The sequence below is a fragment of the Oncorhynchus kisutch genome, linkage group LG20 (assembly GCF_002021735.2).
Source record: "Oncorhynchus kisutch isolate 150728-3 linkage group LG20, Okis_V2, whole genome shotgun sequence".
NCBI classification, from domain to species: domain Eukaryota; kingdom Metazoa; phylum Chordata; class Actinopteri; order Salmoniformes; family Salmonidae; genus Oncorhynchus; species Oncorhynchus kisutch.
The window spans coordinates 10,763,669-10,783,591 of record NC_034193.2 but is presented as its reverse complement, the minus strand read 5'-3'; the positions used below and the strand labels follow the sequence as shown (position 1 = coordinate 10,783,591).

Genomic DNA, 19,923 nt, shown 5'->3' with positions numbered 1-19,923 from the left:
TTGATCTGTTACTGATACTCCCTGTATATAGCTCCACATTGATCTGTTACTGATACTCCCTGTATTTAACTCCACATTGATCTGTTACTGATACTCCCTGTATATAACTCCACATTGATCTGTTACTGATACTCCCTGTATTTAACTCCACATTGATCTGTTACTGATACTCCCTGTATTTAACTACACATTGATCTGTTACTGATACTCCCTGTATTTAACTCCACATTGATCTGTTACTGATACTCCCTGTATATAACTCCACGTTGATCTGGTACTGATACTCCCTGTATTTAACTCCACATTGATCTGTTACTGATACTCCCTGTATTTAACTCCACATTGATCTGTTACTGATACTCCCTGTATTTAACTCCACATTGATCTTGTACTGATACTCCCTGTATTTAACTCCACATTGATCTGTTACTGATACTCCCTGTATTTAACTACACATTGATCTGTTACTGATACTCCCTGTATTTAACTCCACATTGATCTGTTACTGATACTCCCTGTATTTAACTCCACATTGATCTGTTACTGATACTCCCTGTATTTAACTCCACATTGATCTGTTACTGATACTCCCTGTATATAACTCCACATTGATCTGTTACTGATACTCCCTGTATATAGCTCCACATTGATCTGTTACTGATACTCCCCTGTATATAGCTCCACATTGATCTGTTACTGATACTCCCTGTATATAGCTCCACATTGATCTGTTACCGATACTCCCTGATATAGCTCCACATTGATCTGTTACTGATACTCCCCTGTATTTAACTCCACATTGATCTGTTACTGATACTCCCTGTATATAACTCCACATTGATCTGGTACTGATACTCCCTGTATTTAACTCCACATTGATCTGTTACTGATACTCCCTGTATTAACTCCACATTGATATGTTACTGATACTCCCTGTATTTCAAGATCACATTGATCCTGGTACTGAATACTCCTGTATTTAACTCCACATTGATCTGTTACTGATACTCCCTGTATTAACTACACATTGATCTTTACTGATACTACTCCCTGTATTTAACTCCACATTGATCTGGTACTGATACCTCCCTGTAGTTAACTCCACATTGATCTGTGACTGATACTCCCGGTTATTTAACTACACATTGATCTGTTTACTCTGATACTCCCTGTATATAACTCCACATGGATCTGTACTGTTACTTGGTACTTCCCTGTATATAACCTCCACATTGATCTGTTACTGAAGACTCCTGTATATAACGCCACATGGATCTGGTTACTGGCTACTCCCTGTATATAACTCCACATTGATCTGTACTGATACTCCTGTATATAACTCCACATTGATCTGTTACTGATACTCCCTGTATATAACTCCACATTGATCTGTTACTGATACTCCCTGTATATAACTCCACATTGATTGTACTGATACTCCCTGTATATACCTCCACATTGATCTGTTACTGTACTCCCTGTATATAACTCCACATTGATCTGTTACTGATACTCCCTGTATTATAACTCCACATTGATCTGTTACTGATACTCCCTGTATATAACTCCACATTGATCTGTTACTGATACTCCCTGTATATAACTCCACATTGATCTGTTACTGATACTCCCTGTATATAACTCCACATTGATCTGTTACTGATACTCCCTGTATATAACTCCACATTGATCTGTTACTGATACTCCCTGTATATAACTCCACATTGATCTGTTACTGATACTCCCTGTATATAGCTCCACATTGATCTGTTACTTGATACTCCCTGTATATAACTCCACATTGATCTGTTACTGATACTCCCTGTATATAACTCCACATTGATCTGTTACTGGTACTCCCTGTAGATAACTCCACATTGATCTGTACTGATACTCCCGTATATAACTCCACATTGATCTGTTACTGATACTCCCTGTATATAACTCCACATGATCTGTTACTGGTACTCCCTGTATATAACTCCACATGATCTGTTACTGATACTCCCTTGTATATAGCTCCACATTGATCTGTTACTGATACTCCCTGTATATAGCTCCACATTGATCTGTTAATGATACTCCCTGTATTTAACTACACATGATCTGTTACGATACTCCCTGTAATAACTCCACATTGATCTGTTACTGATACTCCTGTTATATACTCCACATTGATCTGTTACTGGTACTCCCTGTATATAACTCCACATTGATCGTTACTGATACTCCTGTATATAGCTCCACATTGATCTGTTGCTGATACTCCCTGTATTTAACTACACATGATCTGTTACTGATACTCCCTGTATTTAACACACATTGATCTGTTACTGATACTCCCTGTATTTAACTCCACATTGATCTGTTACTGATACTCCCTGTATTTAACTCCACATTGATCTGTTACTGATACTCCCTGTATATAGCTCCACATTGATCTGTTACTGATACTCCCTGTATATAGCTCCACATTGATCTGTTACTGATACTCCCTGTATATAACTCCACAATGATCTGTTACTGATACTCCCTGTATATAACTCCACATTGATCTGTTACTGGTACTCCCTGTATATAACTCCACATTGATCTGTTACCGATACTCCCTGTATATAACTCCACATTGATCTGTTACTGATACTCCCTGTATATAACTCCACATTGATCTGTTACTGGTACTCCTGTATATAACTCCACATTTATCTGTTACTGATACTCCCTGTATATAGCTCCACATTGATCTGTTACTGATACTCCCTGTATTTAACTACACATTGATCTGTTACTGATACTCCCTGTATTTAACTACACATTGATCTGTTACTGATACTCCCTGTATTTAACTCCAAATTGATCTGTTACTGATACTCCCTGTATTTAACTCCACATTGATCTGTACTGATACTCCCTGTATTTAACTCCACATTGATCTGTTACTGATACTCCCTGTATATAACTCCACATTGATCTGTTACTGATACTCCCTGTATATAGCTCCACATTGATCTGTTACTGATACTCCTGTATTTAACTCCACATTGATCTGTTACTGATACTCCCTGTATATAGCTCCACATTGATCTGTTACTGATACTCCCTGTATTTAACTCCACATTGATCTGTTACTGGTACTCCCTGTATATAAACTCCACATTGATCTGTTACTGATACTCCCTGTATTTAACTCCACATTGATCTGTTGCTGGTACTCCCTGTATTTAACTCCACATTGATCTGTTACTGGTACTCCCTGTATATAGCTCCACATTGATCTGTTACTGGTACTCCCTGTATATAGCTCCACATTGATCTGTTACTGATACTCCCTGTATATAACTCCACATTGATCTGTACTGATACTCCCTGTATATAACTCCACATTGATCTGTTACTGATACTCCCTGTATATAACTCCACATTGATCTGTTACTGATACTCCCTGTATATAACTCCACATTGATCTGTTACTGGTACTCCCTGTATATAACTCCACATTGATCTGTTACTGATACTCCCTGTATATAGCTCCACATTGATCTGTTGCTGATACTCCCTGTATTTAACTACACATTGATCTGTTACTGATACTCCCTGTATTTAACTACACATTGATCTGTTACTGATACTCCCTGTATTTAACTCCACATTGATCTGTTACTGATACTCCCTGTATTTAACTCCACATTGATCTGTTACTGATACTCCCTGTATATAGCTCCACATTGATCTGTTTACTGATACTCCCTGTATATAGCTCCACATTGATCTGTTACTGATACTCCCTGTATATAACTCCACATTGATCTGTTACTGATACTCCCTGTATATAACTCCACATTGATCTGTTACTGGTACTCCCTGTATATAACTCCACATTGATCTGTTACCGATACTCCCTGTATATAACTCCACATTGATCTGTTACTGATACTCCCTGTATATAACTCCACATTGATCTGTTACTGGTACTCCCTGTATATAACTCCACATTTATCTGTTACTGATACTCCCTGTATATAGCTCCACATTGATCTGTTACTGATACTCCCTGTATTTAACTACACATTGATCTGTTACTGATACTCCCTGTATTTAACTACACATTGATCTGTTACTGATACTCCCTGTATTTAACTCCAAATTGATCTGTTACTGATACTCCCTGTATTTAACTCCACATTGATCTGGTACTGATACTCCCTGTATTTAACTCCACATTGATCTGTTACTGATACTCCCTGTATATAACTCCACATTGATCTGTACTGATACTCCCTGTATATAGCTCCACATTGATCTGTTACTGATACTCCCTGTATTTAACTCCACATTGATCTGTTACTGATACTCCCTGTATATAGCTCCACATTGATCTGTTACTGATACTCCCTGTATTTAACTCCACATTGATCTGTTACTGGTACTCCCTGTATATAACTCCACATTGATCTGTTACTGATACTCCCTGTATTTAACTCCACATTGATCTGTTGCTGGTACTCCCTGTATTTAACTCCACATTGATCTGTTACTGGTACTCCCTGTATATAGCTCCACATTGATCTGTTACTGGTACTCCCTGTATATAGCTCCACATTGATCTGTTACTGATACTCCCTGTATATAACTCCACATTGATCTGTTACTGATACTCCCTGTATATAACTCCACATTGATCTGTTACTGGTACTCCCTGTATATAACTCCACATTGATCTGTTACTGATACTCCCTGTATATAACTCCACATTGATCTGTTACTGATACTCCCTGTATATAACTCCACATTGATCTGTTACTGGTACTCCCTGTATATAACTCCACATTGATCTGTTACTGATACTCCCTGTATATAACTCCACATTGATCTGTTACTGATACTCCCTGTATTTAACTCCACATTGATCTGTTACTGATACTCCCTGTATTTAACTCCACATTGATCTGTTACTGATACTCCCTGTATTTAACTCCACATTGATCTGTTACTGATACTCCCTGTATTTAACTCCACATTGATCTGTTACTGATACTCCCTGTATTTAACTCCACATTGATCTGTTACTGGTACTCCCTGTATATAGCTCCACATTGATCTGTTACTGGTACTCCCTGTATATAGCCCCACATTGATCTGTTACTGATACTCCCTGTATATAACTCCACATTGATCTGTTACTGGTACTCCCTGTATATAACTCCACATTGATCTGTTACTGATACTCCCTGTATATAACTCCACATTGATCTGTTACTGGTACTCCCTGTATATAACTCCACATTGATCTGTTACTGATACTCCCTGTATATAGCTCCACATTGATCTGTTACTGATACTCCCTGTATATAGCTCCACATTGATCTGTTACTGATACTCCCTGTATATAACTCCACATTGATCTGTTACTGATACTCCCTGTATATAACTCCACATTGATCTGTTACTGGTACTCCCTGTATATAACTCCACATTGATCTGTTACTGATACTCCCTGTATATAACTCCACATTGATCTGTTACTGATACTCCCTGTATATAACTCCACATTGATCTGTTACTGGTACTCCCTGTATATAACTCCACATTGATCTGTTACTGATACTCCCTGTATATAGCTCCACATTGATCTGTCACTGATACTCCCTGTATTTAACTACACATTGATCTGTTACTGATACTCCCTGTATTTAACTACACATTGATCTGTTACTGATACTCCCTGTATTAACTCCACATTGATCTGTTACTGATACTCCCTGTATATAACTCCACATTGATCTGGTACTGATACTCCCTGTATTTAACTCCACATTGATCTGGTACTGATACTCCCTGTATTTAACTCCACATTGATCTGTTACTGATACTCCCTGTATTTAACTCCACATTGATCTGTTACTGATACTCCCTGTATTTAACTCCACATTGATCTGTTACTGATACTCCCGGAATATAACTCCACATTGATCTGTTACTGATACTCCCTGTATATAGCTCCACATTGATCTGTTACTGATACTCCCTGTATATAGCTCCACATTGATCTGTTACTGATACTCCCTGTATTTAACTCCACATTGATCTGTTACTGATACTCCCTGTATATAACTCCACATTGATCTGTTACTGATACTCCCTGTATTTAACTCCACATTGATCTGTTACTGATACTCCCTGTATTTAACTACACATTGATCTGTTACTGATACTCCCTGTATTTAACTCCACATTGATCTGTTACTGATACTCCCTGTATATAACTCCACGTTGATCTGGTACTGATACTCCCTGTATTTAACTCCACATTGATCTGTTACTGATACTCCCTGTATTTAACTCCACATTGATCTGTTACTGATACTCCCTGTATTTAACTCCACATTGATCTTGTACTGATACTCCCTGTATTTAACTCCACATTGATCTGTTACTGATACTCCCTGTATTTAACTACACATTGATCTGTTACTGATACTCCCTGTATTTAACTCCACATTGATCTGTTACTGATACTCCCTGTATTTAACTCCACATTGATCTGTTACTGATACTCCCTGTATTTAACTCCACATTGATCTGTTACTGATACTCCCTGTATATAACTCCACATTGATCTGTTACTGATACTCCCTGTATATAGCTCCACATTGATCTGTTACTGATACTCCCTGTATATAGCTCCACATCGATCTGTTACTGATACTCCCTGTATATAGCTCCACATTGATCTGTTACCGATACTCCCTGTATATAGCTCCACATTGATCTGTTACTGATACTCCCTGTATTTAACTCCACATTGATCTGTTACTGATACTCCCTGTATATAACTCCACATTGATCTGGTACTGATACTCCCTGTATTTAACTCCACATTGATCTGTTACTGATACTCCCTGTATTTAACTCCACATTGATATGTTACTGATACTCCCTGTATTTAACTCCACATTGATCTGGTACTGATACTCCCTGTATTTAACTCCACATTGATCTGTTACTGATACTCCCTGTATTTAACTACACATTGATCTGTTACTGATACTCCCTGTATTTAACTCCACATTGATCTGTTACTGACACTCCCTGTATTTAACTCCACATTGATCTGTTACTGATACTCCCTGTATTTAACTCCACATTGATCTGTTACTGATACTCCCTGTATATAACTCCACATTGATCTGTTACTGATACTCCCTGTATATAACTCCACATTGATCTGTTACTGATACTCCCTGTATATAACTCCACATTGATCTGTTACTGATACTCCCTGTATATAACTCCACATTGATCTGTTACTGATACTCCCTGTATTTAACTCCACATTGATCTGTTACTGATACTCCCTGTATTTAACTCCACATTGATCTGTTACTGATACTCCCTGTATTTAACTCCACATTGATCTGTTACTGATACTCCCTGTATATAACTCCACATTGATCTGTTACTGATACTCCCTGTATATAGCTCCACATTGATCTGTTACTGATACTCCCTGTATATAGCTCCACATTGATCTGTTACTGATACTCCCTGTATATAGCTCCACATTGATCTGTTACCGATACTCCCTGTATATAGCTCCACATTGATCTGTTACTGATACTCCCTGTATTTAACTCCACATTGATCTGTTACTGATACTCCCTGTATATAACTCCACATTGATCTGGTACTGATACTCCCTGTATTTAACTCCACATTGATCTGTTACTGATACTCTCTGTATTTAACTCCACATTGATATGTTACTGATACTCCCTGTATTTAACTCCACATTGATCTGGTACTGATACTCCCTGTATTTAACTCCACATTGATCTGTTACTGATACTCCCTGTATTTAACTACACATTGATCTGTTACTGATACTCCCTGTATTTAACTCCACATTGATCTGTTACTGACACTCCCTGTATTTAACTCCACATTGATCTGTTACTGATACTCCCTGTATTTAACTCCACATTGATCTGTTACTGATACTCCCTGTATATAACTCCACATTGATCTTTTACTGATACTCCCTGTATATAACTCCACATTGATCTGTTACTGATACTCCCTGTATATAACTCCACATTGATCTGTTACTGATACTCCCTGTATATAACTCCACATTGATCTGTTACTGATACTCCCTATATATATAGCTCCACATTGATCTGTTACTGATACTCCCTGTATTTAACTCCACATTGATCTGTTACTGATACTCCCTGTATTTAACTCCACATTGATCTGTTACTGATACTCCCTGTATTTAACTCCACATTGATCTGGTACTGATACTCCCTGTATTTAACTCCACATTGATCTGTTACTGATACTCCCTGTATTTAACTACACATTGATCTGTTACTGACACTCCCTGTATTTAACTCCACATTGATCTGTTACTGACACTCCCTGTATTTAACTCCACATTGATCTGTTACTGATACTCCCTGTATTTAACTCCACATTGATCTGTTACTGATACTCCCTGTATATAACTCCACATTGATCTGTTACTGATACTCCCTGTATATAACTCCACATTGATCTGTTACTGATACTCCCTGTATATAACTCCACATTGATCTGTTACTGATACTCCCTGTATATAACTCCACATTGATCTGTTACTGATACTCCCTGTATATAGCTCCACATTGATCTGTTACTGATACTCCCTGTATATAGCTCCACATTGATCTGTTACTGATCCTCCCTGTATATAGCTCCACATTGATCTGTTACTGATACTCCCTGTATATAGCTCCACATTGATCTGTTACTGATACTCCCTGTATATAGCTCCACATTGATCTGTTACTGATACTCCCTGTATTTAACTCCACATTGATCTGTTACTGATACTCCCTGTATATAGCTCCACATTGATCTGTTACTGATACTCCCTGTATATAGCTCCACATTGATCTGTTACTGATACTCCCTGTATATAGCTCCACATTGATCTGTTACTGATACTCCCTGTATATAGCTCCACATTGATCTGTTACTGATACTCCCTGTATATAACTCCACATTGATCTGATACTCCCTGTATATAGCTCCACATTGATCTGTTACTGATACTCCCTGTATATAGCTCCACATTGATCTGTTACTGATACTCCCTGTATATAACTACACATTGATCTGTTACTGGTACTCCCTGTATATAACTCCACATTGATCTGGTACTGATACTCCCTGTATATAGCTCCACATTGATCTGTTACTGGTACTCCCTGTATATAACTCCACATTGATCTGTTACTGATACTCCCTCTATATAACTCCACATTGATCTGTTACTGATACTCCCTGAATATAGCTCCACATTGATCTGTTACTGATACTCCCTGTATATAACTCCACATTGATCTGTTACCGATACTCCCTGTATATAGCTCCACATTAATATGTTACTGATACTCCCTGTATATAGCTCCACATTGATCTGTTACTGATACTCCCTGTATATAACTCCACATTGATCTGTTACTGATACTCCCTGTATATAACTCCACATTGATCTGTTACTGATACTCCCTGTATTTTACTCCACATTGATCTGTTACTGATACTCCCTGTATATAACTCCACATTGATCTGTTACTGGTACACCCTGTATATAACTCCACATTGATCTGTTACTGATACTCCCTGTATATAACTCCACATTGATCTGTTACTGATACTCCCTGTATATAGCTCCACATTGATCTGTTACTGATACTCCCTGTATTTAACTCCACATTGATCTGTTACTGATACTCCCTGTATATAACTCCACATTGATCTGTTACTGATACTCCCTGTATATAGCTCCACATTGATCTGTTACTGATACTCCCTGTATATAGCTCCACATTGATCTGTTACTGATACTCCCTGTATATAGCTCCACATTGATCTGTTACTGATACTCCCTGTATTTAACTCCACATCGATCTGTTACTGATACTCCCTGTATATAGCTCCACATTGATCTGTTACTGATACTCCCTGTATATAGCTCCACATTGATATGTTACTGATACTCCCTGTATATAGCTCCACATTGATCTGTTCCTGATACTCCCTGTATTTAACTCCACATCGATCTGTTACTGATACTCCCTGTATATAGCTCCACATTGATCTGTTACTGATACTCCCTGTATATAGCTCCACATTGATATGTTACTGATACTCCCTGTATATAGCTCCACATTGATCTGTTACTGATACTCCCTGTATATAACTCCACATTGATCTGTTACTGATACTCCCTGTATATAACTCCCTTCTTGTGTACTTTATTCCTCTTGTGTTTCGTTGGTAAGGGCTCGTAAGAAAGCATTTCACAGTTAAATCTACACTCGTTGTATTCAGCACATTTGACATATAAAATGGTAAAATATTTAATTATAAAACAAAGTTTTAGGGGTGCAGAGATTTTGGGTGAGGAGAGGAGACGTGAGGATAGTGGGGCCAGAGGGGTTGGGGTTATGAAAAGGGTAGATATAATCGGTCTGGTTAGATGCTAATGAGGTCTGAGGTAGATATAATGGGGTTGGTTAGAGGCTAATATGGTCTGAGGTAGATATAATCGGTTTGGTTAGATGCTAATGAGGTCTGAGGTATATATAATGGGGTTGGTTAGAGGCTAATATGGTCTCAGGTAGATATAATCGGTTTGGTTAGAGGCTAAGGAGGTCTGAGGCCAATTAGGTGAGTTTATTTTCCACAGTAAATGAGCCACTGTTACTTAACCTGTGGGTGGGCTATGGATGAGGAATGATTGGTTTCAAAAACGTGGGATGTTAATAGGGAAAGTTTTGATTCCAGAGTGTGGGATGTTGATAGGGAAAGTTTTGATTCCAGAATGTGGGATGTTGATAGGGAAAGATTTGATTCCAGAGTGTGGGATGTTGATAGGGAAAGTTTTGATTTAAGAATGTGGGATGTTGATAGGGATAGTTTTGATTCCAGAATGTGGGATGTTGATAGGGAAAGATTTGATTCCAGAGTGTGGGATGTTGATAGGGAAAGTTTTGATTTAAGAATGTGGGATGTTGATAGGGATAGTTTTGATTCCAGAATGTGGGATGTTGATAGGGAAAGATTTGATTCCAGAGTGTGGGATGTTGATAGGGAAAGTTTTGATTACAGAATGTGGGATGTTGATAGGGAAAGTTTTGATTCCAGAGTGTGGGATGTTGATAGGGAAAGTTTTGATTCCAGATTGTGGGATGTTGATAGGGAAAGATTTGATTCCAGAGTGTGGGATGTTGATAGGGAAAGTTTTGATTACAGAATGTGGGATGTTGATAGGGAAAGTTTTGATTCCAGAATGTGGGATGTTGATAGGGAAAGTTTTGATTCTAGAAGGTGGGATGTTGATAGGGAAAGTTTTGATTCCAGAAGGTGGATGTTGATAGGGAAAGTTTTGATTTAAGAATGTGGGATGTTGATAGGGATAGTTTTGATTTAAGAATGTGGGATGTTGATAGGGAAAGTTTTGATTTAAGAATGTGGGATGTTGATAGGGATAGTTTTAATTTAAGAATGTGGGATGTTGATAGGGATAGTTTTGATTTAAGAATGTGGGATGTTGATAGGGAAAGTTTTGATTCCAGAATGTGGGATGTTGATAGGGAATGTTTTGATTCCAGAATGTGGGATGTTGATAGGGATAGTTTTGATTCCAGAATGTGGGATGTTGATAGGGAAAGTTTTGATTCCAGAATGTGGGATGTTGATAGGGAAAGTTTTGATTCCAGAATGTGGGATGTTGATAGGGAAAGTTTGACATATAGTACAGTCAGTCATACGGGCCATCATCCTGTCTTATAAATAGTAACCAGGAGGATATAGAGCCTCATCACAGTGATACATGGGAAAGAGAGGACCACAAGTGAGATTGGAGGAAGACCTTTACAGCCCCTACGTTTAAAGACCACAGAGGGCCATTTGAGAAATACATGATGTATGACATCTCCACTATGGTCGTACTCATATGATTTATGACATTTCCTCATAAAGGAACCATTGTTCTTCATCAAACATATGGCTTTGTGAGGCCGTTTCTTTCTAATCTATTTTGACAAAACGTTTCAGGTTTTCTTGAAATGGTAAATTCCATCATTTTGGATTTCAGAATAGTAGATAAAGCCATAGAAAGAGATTTCAACAGTGAGGAAATGTAATGGAAAGATGTCTTTAATTATTATAACTTTAACTTTAATCACAGTTTAGCTGATGAATTATTCAGACAGCTGCACACCTGTCACGTTCTGACCTTAGTTATTTTGTTATGTTTTTGTTTTAGTATGGTCAGGGTGTGAGTTGGGTGGGTAGTCTATGTTCTTTTTTCTATGATTGGGTATTTCTGTGTTTGGCCTGGTATGGTTCTCAATCAGAGGCAACTGTCAATCGTTGTCCCTGAATGAGAACCATACTTAGGCAGCCTGTTTTCACCCTTGAGTTGTGGGTGATTATGTTTTCTGTTTAGTGTGTTTACCTTTGATGAGCATTGGATGTTTTCACTCACGAAACTCCCAGGTAGACAGCAAATGTTAATTTTGTTCCATAAAGATGATTTTTATAGCCGAAATACCTCCGTTTGTACTTCACGTTTTGTTGAGAAATCCACCGGAAATTGCGGTCACGACAACGCCGAAAAAAATTACAAATTAGATCCATAATATCGACAGAAACATGGCAAACGTTTTTTATAATCAATCCTCAAGGTGTTTTTCAAATATCTATTCGATAATATATCAACCGGGACAATTGGCTTTTCAGTAGGAGCGAGAGGAACAATGGCCGCCTTTGTCTATTACGCACAAATCACTCTGAGAGCCACCACCTGACCACTGACCGTTGTCGTTCACGCTCATTTTTCAAAATAAAAGCCTGTAACTATGACTAGTGACTGTAGATACATTAGGGAAGCCATAGAAAAAGGAATCTGGTTGATATCCCTTTCAATGGTCAATAGGGATGCATAGGAACGCAGAGGTTTCAAAATCACTTCCTGATTGGATTTTTCTCAGGCTTCCGCCTGCAATATCAGTTCTGTTATACTGTTATACTCACAGACTTTTACAGTTTTGGAAACTGTAAGCTGTCAATTATATGCATATTCTATGGTCCTGAGAAATAGCCCTTTTACTTTGGGAACGTTATTTTTCCAAAATAGTGCCCCCTAGCCTTATTTTTCCAAAATAGTGCCCCCTAGCCTTAAGAGGTTTAACAGTTTTAGAAACTTTGGAGTGTTTTCTATCAACATCTACCAATCATATGCATATCCTAGCTTCTGGGCCTGAACAAAAGGCAGTTTACTTTGCACACACTTTTCATCCGGACGTGGAAATACTGCCCCTACCCAAGAGAGGTTAAGGGCCCTCCACAGGGTATGTCATTGCAAAATGGAGTGATAATCTTGCTTCTTCAAGATCCCTTTTACCGTGTACAAATCTCCCACTTTACCACCACCAAAGCTCCCCCAGACCATCACATTGCCTCCACCATGCTTGACAGATGGCGTCAAGCATTCCTCCAGCATCTTTTCAGTTTTTCTGGGTCTCACAAATGTTGTTCTTCGTGATCCGAACACCTCAAACTCAGATTTGTCTGTCCATAGCACTTTTTCCAATCTTCCTCTGTCCAGTGTCTGTGTTCTTTTGCCCATCTTAATCTTTTCAATGTTTTGGCCAGTCTGAGATATGGCATTTTCTTGGCAACTCTTCCTAGAAGGCCAGCATCCCGGAGTCGCCTCTTCACTGTTGACATGATAGGGAACAGACTAGTAGTGTGGGAAGGTGGGTGAGATTGTTGGCTTCTGCTTGGCAGGTCAGGAAGAGTAATTTGACCTTGAAGGCTTTGACAAGGCTGTACATCTGATCTGCATAAAGGCCCCAAAACACCCTAGATTCATTGTCTACTTTCCTTTTCTTTGAAATCTTAAAAAAAAACTAGCTAGCTACTATTTGTAACTGTGACGTGTGTGTCAGCCTGTCAGTCACTGTCTGTCCTCGTGCATTTGTTATTTATACAAGACTTCAAAATAAATGTCCCAGAAACAGTGGGAGTTAAATCATTACACAAAGGCAAGTATTCATTGGGCTTTTAATTTGAATAACAAATATGTTTTTTTAAACTTTACTATCTCAAATTCTTTATGTGATCTGAGCATGGTTCCGTGGGCCGTATTGAATCAGGTCATGGGCCGCGTACGGGCAGGCCTTTACCCAGGCCTGATCTATATGGTTGATACTACAATGACCACATCTCTTCTTCCCTCTCTCCTGACCCTTCATCCGCTCTCTTCCTATAGCTACTAGAACCCTACTATAACAGTACACTAACTGTACTATCGTTGCCTCTCTCCTGAACCTTCATCTGCTCTCTTCCTATAGCTACTAGAACCCTACTATAACAGTACACTAACTATACTATCGTTTCCTCTCTCCTGACCCTTCATCTGCTCTTTTCCTATAGCTACTAGAACGCTAATACAACAGTACACTAACTGCACTGTCGTTGCCTCTCTCCTGCAGTCCTCTGTCCATTGAACTAGAGACCTACTACCACACAGAGAACGATGACGAGAGTCCCTTCATCTGCTCCATGCCCAGGGAGAACGGAATGCGCCTGTGTTCCTCTGTGCCCACCCTGTATGACGAGGGAGGTCTCCAGTGTCAGATGGACATGAAGTCCTACAACAGCACAGACAACACCACCTGTATCAACTGGAACCAGTACTACAGTAACTGCTCGGCGGGACACATCAACCCCTTCAAAGGAGCCATCAACTTCGATAACATCTGCTACGCCTGGATCGCCATCTTTCAGGTGAGGGAATGACATGGGCGTGTGTGTACATATAGATTTGCATGTACAGTATGTGTAGTATATGTGATGGTATGCACAGAACCACAAAGCAGAGTCAATTGTGTTGACCCGTTTAAAACGAAGGCATTTAAAGGTACAGGCTGGCAGAACTTCAGAAGGGTCTCTCAGGAAGATGGCATTACGTTGGTACTTTAATATTTGGCACCGGGGAGACGGATGATCTTTGGAAGTAGATTTTACTCCACGTCTTCTTTAAATGTACCCTTTGAAGCTCCGCGGTAAAAGTGTTTTCATCTCTTTCTTGGTTTTAGTTTTTTGGGACGCTGAAACAGTTGACCACTTGACTGATCTCACTTTCACATAACTGTTGTCCTGCCCAGGGTGTATGTTTTAATTGAACCTTTAAAGTCATTTAAGAACACATTCTTATTTTCAATGACGGCCTAGGAACGGTGGGTTTCGATCCAGCAACTTTTTGGTTACTGGCCCAACACCCTGACCACTAGGCTACCTGGCGCAGACAGTGACAGTGAGGACAATTGGCTGTCCTGCTGCTGTGTCTAAGGAACAGGGTTTGGTAGATTAAGAGAGAAGCAACAATTATGATGATGGAAGCAAAGTCAAGTTCTTAATTTTATCTCCGTCATTCACTCTCTTATCAGCCTATTAATCGCAGGGCTTTTGTTCGAGTTTTAATTTGTCCCTGTGTTACAGTGGTGTCTTTACAGACTTTGCAGATTGTTAAATGAAAGGATTTCCCATCATAACTTACTGTCAGCTGTGCTGTTCTGTGGTATCAGGGTGAAACTCAAACGGGGAGTGAAAAAGACAGAGGTGGAGGTTCTGTGAATGGTGCACTGGGGAGGGGTTGGAAAACAAAATGTCTGACATAATGTCTGTGCTTCTGTTGCTCTCTCTCTGTCTCTTTCTTTCCCTCTCTGTCTCTCTCTGTCTCTGCCTCTCTCTCCCCTCCTCTCTCTCTTTCTCTCTCTCTCTCCCCTCCTCTCTCTCTTTCTCTCTCTCCCCTTCCTCTCTATTTCTCCCCTTCCTTTCCCCTCCTCTCTCTCTCCCCATCCTCTCTCTCTCTCTCCTCTCCTCTCTCCCCCTCCTCTCTCTCTCTCCAATTCCTCTACCTCCCCCCTCTCCCATCCTCTCTCTCTCTCCTTCTCTCTCCCCCTCCTCTCTCTCTCTCCCCTTCCTCTCCCTTTCCCCCTCCTGTCTCTCTCTCTGTGTCTCTCTCTCTCTCCCCTCTTCGCTCTCACCCTCCTCTCTCTCTTTCTCTCTCTGTGTCTCTCTCTCCCCCTCCTCTCTGTCCCCCTCCTCTCCCTCTCCCCCTCCTCTCTCTCTGTGTCTCTAGGTGATCACTCTGGAGGGATGGGTGGACATCATGTACTTTGTGATGGATTCTCACTCCTTCTACAACTTCATCTACTTCATCCTCCTCATCATCGTAAGTGACCAAATGAGAGAGAGAGAGAGAGAGAGAGAGAGAAAGAGAGAGAGAGAGAGAGAGAGAGGCATAGATACTTATTCAAACACCTAGCAAACGTCTGACTCCTGAATGCCCTCCAAGGCCCTTATGTAAGACGTCTGCTTCCAGAAACATGTCTCAGAACACCATCATCTGTTCAGTCTGAAACTCCCTCACCACGACACAGAGCACATCCTGGTGAAAGAGTACAGTGTTATCTCCTCAAGCAAACCTTTATAGAGGCTGGGAGGCTTGCCAGTAACTAGCCTGGGAGAGCTGGTTCACAGAGCTGGGGTAGCTGGGAGGCTAGCGGGTAACTAACCTGGGGACTGTCTATTATTTGTATGTTAAACTCACAGTGGAGATGAGATAGCTGGAAAAACTCCCTAAAATGCATGGGGAGAGACTCCAACTGTGTGTGTTCTGGTAGTCCCTCTCCTAACTCTGTGTGTGTTTCGGGTTGTTCCTATCCTAACTCTGTGTGCATTCTGGTTGTCCCTCTTCTAACTCTGTGTCTGTTTCGGATTGTCCCTCTCCTAACTCTGTGTGTGTTTCGGGTTGTTCCTATCCTAACTCTGTGTGCATTCTGGTTGTCCCTCTTCTAACTCTGTGTCTGTTTCGGATTGTCCCTATCCTAACTCTGTGAGTGTTTCTAGTTGTCCCTATCCTAACTCTGTGTGTTTGTGGTTGTCCCTCTCTTAATTCTGTGTGTGTTTTGATTTTGATTAATCTTAACACTAAGCTTAACCACACTGCTAACCTTGGGTCTAGCCCTAACCTTAAATTAAGACAAAGAAGCACGTTTTTGTTTTCATTAATTTTTACGATAGAGCCAATTTTGCCATTGTGGCAACTAGTGACAACCCCTAACTCTGTGTGGTTGTGGTTGTCCCTCTTCAGATTGACTATTTATAGTTTAGTATAGTTTAGTTTCTTTATTAGCACAAAAAAAGAATGACAAACAGTGCAGATAAAATACATGTAAAAAGGTGTGCAAGACTGTTTCTAGATACTAACTTTGTGTTTGTTTCTGGTTGTCTCTCTCCAGATTGGATCTTTCTTCATGATCAACCTGTGTCTGGTCGTCATCGCCACCCAGTTCAGTGAGACCAAGCAGAGGGAGAGCCAGCTGATGAGGGAACAGCGCATCCGTTTCCTGTCCAATGCTAGTACCCTGGCCTCCTTCTCTGAGCCGGGCTCCTGCTACGATGAGCTGCTCAAACTCCTGGTCCACGTCATCCACAAGGGGTTCAGGCAGGTGGCCCATGTCTGCCGGGCCATGATGCGCCGTGCGGGGATGAACATCGCAGCCTCTCCTCCTGCCCTGGAGAGAGAGAGGGAACGGGGGAGCCAGAGAAAGAGGAGGAAGACTTCGAGACAGGGTTCTGTGGTCTCCACAAAAGGGGCTATGTCCGTTCATTACATGGTTCACCAACATCACCATCATCATTATCACTATCACTTAGTGAACGGGAGTGTGAGAGGAAGACTAGGGGGGAGAGGGGTGGCGGGGGTCGGGGTCGGAGGGGGGGAAGTGGAGATGGGTTCCCATAGTAACAACGGGGGCACTGGACGTCTCATGCTGGGTCCTCTTCAGTTGCCGACCTCTGACCTGAACTTGGCAAACCCAGTGTCACCGGCCAATCCCGCTCTGGGAACCGGCAGTGGCAACTCGTCATCAGTGCGGAGTACGTTACACACAGACTGCCACCTGGAGCCCAGCACCCCCACACTCCTCGCCCCCACCCCCTTCTCCCTGGCCCCTACGCCCATGTCCAGGCCTATGAAGAGGAACTCGGTGCCGTTCGCTGGTCCCAGACCTAAAAACTACCCCACCCTACAGCCCAGCACGCTAATGGAGTTTAGAAGTGGCAGTGTTACAGCTAATACCATTAGTAATATAAACCTCAATATACCCCCTCTACCCCTGGAGAGAGGACCACCGAGTGTGTTAGACGCACACACACCCACAGGTAAGCCAGTAAACACACTCAAACCAATGTGAGAAAGACAGGAGTTAGAGGTGTGGTTCGACTGGTGTGTTTTGTCTTGTTTTAACTGAAGTCATGCTGTGACTGTGATGATACAGGGACAAAAAGGGAACATTGCTTTTTTCTGATGTGCAAATGTCAACAAATGTTGATGATGTGATATAGCTGAAACTATGACCGATTTTCTTCTCCATCCCTCCTTTCTTTCATCGTCACCGCCCATCCCTTCCTCCCTCCAGCCCAGCTCTCACCACATGACCCGAGTGCCATCGGAACCCTGGACCCCTCGTTCACCCTTGACCCCGAGTCGTGCCCCTACTGTGTCAAGGCTCTGTCCGGGGAGTCAGAAGGAACAGACGGAAACGAGACCCCCAGGGAATCAGACAGCGAGGGTGTCTACGAGTTCACCCTGGACCTCCACCACAGGGACCGCAGGGACCGTCGGGACAGCCGTCAGCCCAGGAAGAGGCAGCGAAAGCTGGGTACCACGGTGGGGAGAGTGGTCCGGGCCTGGAGGCTGGTGTGTGATACATTTAGGAAGATAGTGGACAGCAAGTATTTTGGAAGAGGAATCATGATCGCCATTCTGATTAATACACTGAGTATGGGGATTGAGTATCACGAACAGGTGAGTGTGATTTGGTTGTTTGTACAGTATATCTTGTGGAGGATTGCGTGTGTGTTGGTGTAGGACTGGGGTAGGTTGGGATTGGAGAAGCCAATCTGTATTCTGAGGACTATTCCCTGTAAGGTCAGTGGTTCAGACTGTGTGTAGCCGTGTGCAGTGAACCTCTCTTGGCCTTTGCTCAACTTCATTCCCTGAAGGACGAAGAGAAATTCCCTATTTTCTCAATCCTCAGAGCTTTTCAACTCTGGACTGTCTTGTTTACAGGAGCATATTGGTGGCCATGTGAAGTGCAGGAGAGCGTGTGTGTGTGTGTGTGTCTGTGTGTAAAGGGTGAGGACGGCCCCAAAACATCTGAATTCCAGGGCTTATTGACATGGGAAACATACGTTTACATTGCCAAAGGAAGTGAAATAGATAATAAACAAAAGTTAAATGAACAACGACAAAAAAACAGTAAACATTACATTCAGAAAAGTTCCCAAAATAATAAAGACATTTCATATTATTTGCAAGTAGAATTAGGATTAGAAGTAGAATACAGAATTACAAAAGGGAAAATAAACATAAATATGGGTTGTATTTACAATGGTGTTTGTTCTTCACTGGTTGCCCTTTTCTTGTGGTAACAGGTCACACATCTTGCTGCTGTGGTATTTCACCCAATAGATGTGTGAGTTTATCAAGATCCTTAAGTTTGGGTCAGTCACAGTGGTCAGGGATTATGTAACTGTGTACTCTCTGTTTAGGGCCAAATAGCATTCTAGTTTGCTCTGTTATTTTGGTAATTCTTTCTAATGTGTCAAGTAATTATGTTTTTGTTTTCTCATGATTTGGTTGGGTCTAACTGTGTTGCTGTCCTGGGGCTCTGTAGGGTCTGTTTATGTTTGTGAACAGAGCCCCAGAACCAGCTTGCTTAGGGGACTCTTCTACAGGTTCATCTCTCTGTAGGTGATGGCTTTCTTATGGAAGGTTTGGGAATCGCATCA

At 41.0% G+C, this 19,923-nt stretch overlaps 1 protein-coding gene across 1 annotated transcript in view; it reads left to right on the top strand.

Moving 5' to 3' along the window:
* The window catches only part of LOC109866076 (voltage-dependent T-type calcium channel subunit alpha-1G-like), a 190,771-nt gene that overhangs the window by 64,339 nt on the left and 106,509 nt on the right, over nucleotides 1-19,923 (top strand). The window contains exons 5-8 of the mRNA XM_031799296.1: nucleotides 14,553-14,847; nucleotides 16,205-16,297; nucleotides 17,367-18,291; nucleotides 18,549-18,937. Coding sequence (XP_031655156.1) covers nucleotides 14,553-14,847; nucleotides 16,205-16,297; nucleotides 17,367-18,291; nucleotides 18,549-18,937 — 1,702 coding nt within the window. The remainder of the gene's footprint in view (nucleotides 1-14,552; nucleotides 14,848-16,204; nucleotides 16,298-17,366; nucleotides 18,292-18,548; nucleotides 18,938-19,923) is intronic.